Source organism: Lutra lutra, chromosome 12 (assembly GCF_902655055.1).
Source record: "Lutra lutra chromosome 12, mLutLut1.2, whole genome shotgun sequence".
NCBI lineage: Eukaryota > Metazoa > Chordata > Mammalia > Carnivora > Mustelidae > Lutra > Lutra lutra.
Window position 1 is genome coordinate 86,974,492 of NC_062289.1, and position 8,939 is coordinate 86,983,430.

At 47.3% G+C, this 8,939-nt stretch overlaps 1 protein-coding gene across 1 annotated transcript; it reads left to right on the forward strand.

Annotated features, from left to right (window-relative positions):
• Positions 1-80: 80 nt before the first annotated feature.
• Positions 81-8,148, forward strand: ERP29 (endoplasmic reticulum protein 29). The gene is made up of 3 exons (XM_047698353.1): positions 81-357; positions 5,381-5,519; positions 7,329-8,148. Exons 1-3 carry the CDS (start codon positions 217-219, stop codon positions 7,829-7,831), a joined length of 783 nt encoding a protein of 260 aa, XP_047554309.1. The 5' UTR covers positions 81-216; the 3' UTR covers positions 7,832-8,148.
• Positions 8,149-8,939: the final 791 nt, after the last annotated feature.

Here is an 8,939-nt window from a genome sequence, read left to right on the forward strand (position 1 = left end):
CTAGGCCTGCGCGAGCTTCGCCGACGCGCGCGCACGCGCGCGGCAACGCCATTTCCCCGCCCCTCACGTGGCCCCTCCCTCTCATCCTAGGACTGCGCGAGCCTCCCAGGCTGTACACGTGCGCGCAGCCGAGCCGGCCTTACAAGTCACGTGACCCACGACTCGGCGTTTTCTCCACTACAGCCTTCCTAGCTCCTACTGCCAGATTCCGGCGTTATGGCTGCCCGCGTTCCCCGCGCCGCTTCTCTCTCCCCACTGTTTCCCCTTCTGTTCCTCCTGCTCCTCTCCGCTCCGCATGGCGGCAGCGGCCTGCACACCAAGGGCGCCCTTCCCCTGGATACAGTCACTTTCTACAAGGTAACGGGGTTGGGGGAATCGCGCAGGTGCTGCCTGAGCGCCCAGGGGAGCGCACACCTGTGGGCAAGGAGGCAGGGCTGGCAGAAGGTGGTCTGTAGCGACGATCCCAGGGCTTCCCACCATCCTAAAGGGCCGGTGGACTCTGGGCCGGGACCATCCTGCGACCATGGGGCACACACAAGCCAGGGTCCCCGCGCACGCTTGTCTTTGCAGTATTTGTACTTCCTCTTTGGTAAAAGAGCTGCAGAAATGCAATCCAGGGAACTTGCTGCCCCTTACCCGCACCCAGTGGGGAGAAGGCGGTGCCGGGCAAGATCCAATCCTCGAGTCCCAAGTGGGAGGCCTGGAGGGCGGTGAGAGGCGGACACGAAGTGCTCCCGGCTGTGGTGGGGCGGGGGTAGTGAGGGAGGTGGTTGGAAAGCCCGCTTCTTAACTGGCGTTTCTGCGCCCCTCCTCCCTTGGAGGGAGCAGGGAGTGCACTCTGCTTTGCAATACGCAAACAATGTCCAGAGATCCTGTGTCTTGCTGAAAAGTGCAAGCGTTAAGAATAAGGGAACTCTGTAGGGAATATCTTGGGCCTGGGAACAAAATGAGTAAAATTGGGTCAAGACGTGGAAGGATTCCCCTGGGTAAGTGGACGTTGGAAATGTTGAAGGCTAAATGCAGTGCCAGCTCCCTCTGGCACCTGTCTTCACCCACTGGCAGCTTTCAACTTCGCCTACGAGATGGGCAAACTAAGCACTGAGAGAGAACCCATTCGTTTTATTTTCTTAATTTGTACCCATTGCTAGGAAGTGAAACCAAAAAGTGGAATTCTAAATCTGTCTCAAGCGGTTGAACTCTTTCTATTCTCAAAAGGTTTCCTTGTCCTGGAATTGGCATCTGTGGTTTATTCAAATATTTGAAAGTGTAGGTATGGCTGATTGGTTGTCAGGCGCACCCCACAGCACCCTATGCTTTTGGGGTCTTTATTGAAAAAATGACACCCCAGCCCCCAAAAGGGGGAATGGGGTAACATCACAGACCAAGCGTGACTTAGAGGGAAACTTTGCACTGTTGGTGCCTCTCAGTTTTTATTGGTATCACCCTGGTCTCGTCTGTCATTATAGTAATCTTGCAGGTCTTACTGTTCAGCCTTTCCTGACCATTCCCCCTTTTGTTCCCTCAGCTCCAGCCATATAGGCCTTCTGTCCTTTGAATACTCCTAGCTCATATCACTGACATGGGCCCTTTGCACTGGCAGTTCCTTCTGACTAGAACATTCTTTGCCCAATCTTTGAAAGGCTGGTTGCTTCTTATCATTCAGGCTTAGGCTAAATATTACTTACCTTCTCAGAGTCCTTCCTTGACTTCGTTTTCCCCTTGTCTGTTTTATCTCTCCCACACGAGAATATGAAGAACTGCCTTGTCTATTTTGTTCACTGATCATCTGCACGACCTTCTGTTACATAGAAGATACTCAATAATAATTTATTGAATGAATGAACAGATATCTTCTCCAGTCCCTTTCTAGATCCTCTTCCATCACCACTGAACAGAACGAGAGCTACCTGGTGATACATCCAGAGGCCTTGTTCCGTGCTTTTTGTCTTTCAGCAATTTCCAGTGTCTTCTTTTGTTTCTTACCCTTCACCATCACTAGAAGTAAGAGACCCTGCCTGCTTTTTTTTACTGCTGTGTTCATGTAGAGTGGTGTCTAGCTCATGATAGGTACTTTTTTATTCAATGAATGAATGAATGATGAAATCATCTTCATCTTGAGAAAGCAAGTTACCTAAATATAGGATATGGTGGAGTTGATTCCTTAAGGATAAAGAAAGGAAACAGATTTCTAAAGCGATTAAGAGGTACAGGCTAATTAATGAAAAGGAAAAAATCCACTGTGCAGATGGGTGCCATTCAAAACCATTCTGTTGGGGCACCTGGGTGGCTCAGTGGGTTAAGCCGCTGCCTTCGGCTCAGGTCATGATCCCAGGTCCTGGGTTCAAGCCCCGCATCGGGCTTTCTGCTCAGCGGGAAGCCTGCTTCCTCCTCTCTCTCTGCCTGCCTCTCTGCCTACTTGTGATTTCTCTCTGTCAAATAAATAAATAAAATCTTCAAAACCATTCTGCTGATGGCCTGTAATGGCAGAATAAAAGATGGAGGCCTCTCAGTTCTGTTTCAGGGTTAGACCACCATATAATTATTAATTATTCCATAATACAAATGTAGGCTCTTTGAAGATAGGGTTCCTGTGTTGTACTTTTAAAATATTTTCCCCCAGACATATGTAGCATCTGCTGCCATAGCCTACCCTAGTTGTGTTCGTCTATCAAGTATTTTCAGAGCATCTGCTACATGCCAGGCACTCTTGGGTAATAGGGATAGAGCGGACAACAAGTCAGACCAGGTCCTTGTACTCATAGTGTATGTTCTAGTGGAGAGGACAGAAAACAAATACGCAGATAAAAATTTTAGTGAGTGATTATTGCTGTGAAGAAAGCACAGCAGGGTAATGTGATAGAGGAGGGCGAAATAAAGGAGTGCTAGGATGGTATGAGTGGAGGATGCCTCTCCATTGTGGGTGGGGGGACATTCGAACTGAGCTTTGAATGACTGACATCCATGGAAGGAGCTGGGGCAAGTGTATTCCAGCCAACAGAGACAGCAAATGAAAAGGCCCTAAGTGGAAATGAGTTTGTGGAACTGAAATAAGGACAGTCAGGCCAGAGGGATGTGATCTGGTTTATATTTTAAGTCTTACCTGCGGGGCACCTGGGTGGCTCAGTCAGTTAAGCATCTGCCTTTGGCTCAGGTCATGATCCTGAGGTCCTGGGATCCAGCCCCACATTGGGCTTTCTGCTCAGCGGGGAGCCTGCTTCTCCCTCGCTGCACCCCCCCCACTCATGTTCTCCCTCTCTCTTTCTCAAATAAATAAAACCTTTATTTTAGAGATAAATTAGATAAAAAGCACAAATGGGGGAGCAGGAAAGGGAAAAGCATGCTCCCTGCTGAGTAGGTTCCTGATGTGGGGCTCAATCCCAGCTCAGATCATGACCTGAACTGAAGGCAGATGCTTAACTAACTGAGCCACCCAGATGCCCCAATAAATAAAATCTTAAAAAAAAAAATTCTTACCTGCTTTTAGGCCCCCAGAGCTCAGATTTTGGGGGTCAGTGATCACTTAAAAGATTGCCTGTCCTGGGGCGCCTGGGTGGCTCAGTGGGTGGCTCTGTCTTCAGCTCAGGTCATGATCCCAGGGTCCTGGGATCGAGCCCAGTGTTGGGCTCTCTGCTCAGCAGGGAGCCTGCTTCCCTCTCTCTCTCTGCCTGCCTCTCTGCCTCCCTGTGATCTCTGTCAAATAAATAAATAAAATCTTAAAAAAAAAAAAAAAATTGCCTGTCCTGATAGCTTCTCCTCCTTTCCTTGTGTCCCTAGGCAGTGTTAAATATTTTTTAAAAGCTAAAACCAAATAGACATCAACGCACAGTGAGCAACAAAGACTAACAAAAACTGGAATGATGTCAGCTTGACTTAATTATGATAGTGATTGCCTATGATGAAAAATGGGCAAGAAGTGATCACTTTGATTAGAAAAGCAAAAAGTTGGGGTGCCTGGGTGGCTCAGGGGGTTAAAGCCTCTGCCTTCGGCTCGGGTCATGATCCCAGGGTCCTGGGATCAAGCCCCACATCGGGTTCTCTGCTCAGCAGGGAGCCTGCTTCCCTTCCTCTCTCTCTGCCTGCCTCTCTGCCTACTTGTGATCTCTGTCTGTCAAATAAATAAATAAAATCTTAAAAAAAAAAAAAAGAAAAGCTAAAAGTTATAGGAGGAGAAGAGGGCAGTTGTTAGACTAAAGCTGTGCATTGGGAGAAACCATCAAAACAAAGATCTTGGGGATTCCTCTAAAACTTAATCATAGAATTACTATACAACCCAGCATTTCCACTCCTAGGTATATACCCAAAAGAAATGAAAACAGGCGTGCAAACATTTGTAGGCAAATGTTTGTAACAGTGCTATTTACAAATAGCCAAAAGGTGGGATCAGCCCAAATGTCCCATCACCTGATGAATAAATAAATAAAATGTGGCATACCCATATAGTGGAATATTATTTGCCTACAAAAAGGAATGAAATACTGAGACATGCTACAGCATGGGTGAATCTTGAACGTGTGATCCTGAGTTAAAGAAGCCAGGTACCAAAGGCTACATATTGTAGGATTCCATCAGAGTAGACATCATAGAGATAAGTGATTGCCAGGGGCTGGGGAGGGAAGGAAGAATGGGAAGTGACTGCTTAAAATGTGTATGGATATGTGATTCCTTTTCAGGGTATGAAAATGTTCTGGAATCGGTATTAATGATCATTGCACAGTATTATTAATGGACTAAATTTCACTGTATTGTACACTTTAAAATGGTAAATGTTGGGTGATGAGGATTTTACCACAATTGAAATAAAGGTCTTGACTCTGACAGTTTAGGACCTGGAGACCTAGACAAAGGGAGTGGTGGTCAGGGAGGGGACATTGTCCTAAGTCTGCCTCTCAGCAACTTTCTGTGAACCCTGAAACTGCAGAGTTGAACCTTTTGGCTCCCTAGCCAAAACACCTCCATGGGTGCCAACCTCTTTACAGATGGTTGGTTGGTTGGTTTTTGTCAGATTTCTGGTTCATTGTTTACTGAGAAAGGCCCTCTGGGATGATGGGCATGCCATGGGGCCAATGTAGTGTTTTCTGAGGGTTCCCTTAATCTTACTGGAAGAGAAGGCCTTAATATGTCTGCAGCTTTGTTTATTCTAAGCAGGGTTGTAAATGTCTTTGATTACTGTGAACCAGTACCTAATGGGGTACCCAATACCAATAAAATGTTAAATGATTCAGTGGGTCAATGAATGAATGAATGAGTATTAGTGTGTGAGCACTTACCTCCTTGCAGGCATGGTTTCCACTCTGTTTCTTAAACAGGGGTCCCTTGTGAAAGGGAATTAGCCCCAAAGGTCCCTGGAATCCTGGACTTGCTCAGCTCTCTATGCCCTCAGGTCATTCCCAAAAGCAAGTTCGTCTTGGTGAAGTTCGACACCCAGTACCCCTACGGTGAGAAACAGGATGAGTTCAAGCGTCTGGCTGAAAACTCGGCCTCCAGCGATGATCTTTTGGTGGCAGAGGTGGGGATCTCAGGTATGGACAAGTCCAAACCCGACTGTGGAGGGCAGAAGGGGAGGAAGCTAGGAATCATTTCCCTCCTTGTAGGTGGGATACCCAACACTGTTCTGTCAAAGCCATGTAGGAGTGTAAGTGAAGTCATGGCCTCCTGGTGACAGCCTTAGCTTGAGCAGATCTGATACCACAGAACCTCAGTTCATCCTTGCAGGTGCCCAAGGGAAAGGGATCCCCCATCCTTCACCCTCCACCCCACACTAACGTGAAACTTACTGTGAGAATCTGGAGCTCTCCTTGCAGGGGACTGTGGTCAGAGGAGGAGGTATTACGGTTCCTAGGGTCCCCATAGTCACATCTCCACCTTCTTTTCATCTGTTTTTTATGAAAACGATTGGATTGTGGCTTTAACTCAAATCCGTCAGAGCTACCACTCGATCAAGGACTGTTCTCAACCGCAGTGACCACTCTAATAATGATAGTTGCCAACATGTGGTGGTTGACAGTGCACTTTACTTCTTCCCTTGAACGCTGCCTAAAACGTGAGGCACACGTTCTCCGTGTTTATACTTGAGGAAAACTGAAGCTCAAGGAACTAAGCGGCCCACCCAGAACGCCACCTCAGTATTTATTCTCAAGTCCATTGGGTTCTTCCCTCTCTCCGCTTCCTTCCAGCAGGGATGCCCCGGTTCCCTGGCTAGCTTGAGAGTCTGATCCTGGGCAGAGATAGTTCCCACACTTTTCCAGGGCAGTCAGTCAGTTCTGACTCAGCCGCACATCCACTCCCTTGGGAATTTTTAGAAAAAGAAGAATAGCAGCTGACATTATCAAACATGTACCGTGGGCCAGGCAACTGTGCCAAGTGTTATCCATGTGTCTTATCCTTGTGACAACTCTAGGAAGAAAGTACTATGACCCCTGTGCTTCATGCTGAGAGTACCTTGCTCAAGACCGTACAGTCTGAAGTGGCAGAATGAGGATTGGAGCCTACACTTCTATACTACTATCCTGTAATAGGCGGCCTTGGCCCTTTCTTTTTGGCCGGGTATAAGAAACCTGCTGTCACAGCATTAGTCCTTGGAACTGCTACTGCTTGTTAGGAAGTACATAGCAAATGCCACATATTGCACTGAACTCGCCAGGTCAAGTGCACTTATCTCCTCACGGGGTCCTCCTAAACACCTCACATGTGGTAGAGATGCTGCCTGTTACTTACCACATGTTGCCCTTGCTCACTAAGCTCCAGCCAGAACGGCCTTTGCGAGCCTTCAGTCTCCCCAGCTTATTCCTGCCTCAGAGCTTTGCTCTTTCAGTCCTTCCTACCTGAGGCATTCTTCCCAGATTATCACGTGTCTGGCTCCTTGAAACTTCCAATCCTTGAGCTCATGTCATCTCCGCAGAAAGGCCTTCCATGACCACCCAGAGTAGGCCTTCTTACCTACTGTCACATCACTCCATTTTATTTTTATCTTTTTGTTACTAATCAGGTATGTTTGTTTACCATCTCTCTTCTTACCCTTAAAAGAATATAAGCTCCTTGAGGTCAGAGAAGTTGTAAACTCTTAATCATAACTAGATCCGTAGCACTCAGAACAGAACCTGGCACGTAGTGGACTAGAATAAACATTCAGAAGAGTTCCCATTTTTCATATGAGGAAAGTGAAGTTCCGAGAGGTTAAATGACCTGATAATGCCGCATGTCTGGGAAGCAGCAGAAGAGAGAGGTCTACACAACCAGAATCCTTGCTGTCAGCTCAGATAGGCCTCACAGCCATCTCCTGCCCTGCATTCCTCATGGTCTTGCTCCTCATACCTGATTTCTGTTCACAGATTATGGTGATAAGCTGAATATGGAGCTGAGTGAGAAATACAAGCTGGACAAAGAGAACTACCCGGTCTTCTACCTCTTTCGGGACGGGGACTTTGAGAACCCAGTCCTGTATAGTGGGGCTGTGAAGGTTGGAGCCATCCAGCGCTGGCTGAAGGGGCAAGGAGTCTACCTAGGTATGCCTGGTTGCCTGCCTACTTATGACGCCCTTGCTGGGGAGTTCATCAGGGCCTCGGGCGTGGAGGCCCGCCGGGCCCTCTTGAAGCAGGGGCAGGACAACCTTGCAAATGTGAAGGAGACTGAGAAGAAGTGGGCTGAGCAGTACCTGAAGATCATGGGGAAGGTCTTAGACCAAGGTGAGGACTTCCCAGCGTCAGAAATGACCCGGATCACCAAACTGATTGAGAAGAACAAGATGAGTGATGGGAAGAAGGAAGAGCTCCAAAAGAGCTTAAACATCTTGACTGCTTTCCAGAAGAAGGGGGCTGAAAAGGAGGAGCTGTAAAAAGGCACTCCGGGTTTTTCAGGGGTTGGTGGGGGTGGGGAGGGGAGAGTTACCTGCCGGCTGAGAGACCTGGGATATAAGAGTGGTGGTTAAAGTGGTACTAAGCCAGAGATCTGAGCATGCCCGGACACTGAAGCTGATATGACCGTGCTTGGGACATACCTATAGCCAGTCTTTGTATAACCAGAGCACTTACCAGATGGCTTGTGAAATTCCCCCTCAGAAGGAGTTGGTGCTATAAAGAGAAGTGTACTGCCCAGGTCCTTGACAGGTGTTATTCTGACCCAATTAAAGTTTCTGTGTTTTGGTTAAAAGGACCTGAAGCCATTCAGTTTTCTTTCACAAATTATACTTTGGCCTGTGACCTGCTTTCGCCTTTGAATTTATTTTTTAATCTGAGCTGGTATGGACTCCACTCTACCAGGGTAATTGACTATCCTTATAACACTGTAGAAACTGGTCCCAGCTCAAGGTCTGCCTTTATTACTTTCCACCAGTGTTCAAACTCCAGTGGACTGATTGTGGGTGGCAAAATGCATTGTCCTTTTTCTGGTCCTTAAAAGTGGAATGGCAGCATTTTTTTTTTAAGATTTTATTTATTTATTTGACAGCACAAACAGGGAGCAACAGGCAGAGAGGGAGAAGCAGGCTACCCGCTGAGCAGGGAGCCCAATGTGGGGCTCAGTCCCAGGACCCCAGGATCACAACCTGAGCCAAGGCAGACACCTATGTGATTGAGCCACCCAGGCACCTGTGGAATGGCAACATTAAGGGAGCTCAATGTAATCATTTTCCATACTCCATAAAAAAACATAGAGTAGGGGTACCTGGGTGGCTCAGTTGGTTAAGTGGCTACCTTCGGCTCAGGTCATGATTCCAGGGTCTTGAGATGGAGCCCCACATTGGGCTCCCTGCTCAGCAGAGAGCCTGATTCTCTCTCTCCCTCTGACTGCTGCTCTGCTTACTTGTGCTATCTCTCTGTCAAATAAATAAAATCTCTTAAAAAAAAGAAAAATACATAGAGCAAATTCTTAGTTTTATTGATAAAATCAGATGTTTTTTTTTTTTAAGTTGGATTTAGATAGCTAAATGATACAATTTGGTCTGA

Coding starts and splice junctions, on each gene's coding strand:
- ERP29 (XM_047698353.1), top strand. CDS start 217: ATGGCTGCCCGCGTTCCCCGCGCCGCTTCTCTCTCCCCACTGTTTCCC. Junction 358..5,380: donor ATACAGTCACTTTCTACAAG/GTAACGGGGTTG, acceptor CTATGCCCTCAG/GTCATTCCCAAAAGCAAGTT. Junction 5,520..7,328: donor GGCAGAGGTGGGGATCTCAG/GTATGGACAAGT, acceptor TTCTGTTCACAG/ATTATGGTGATAAGCTGAAT.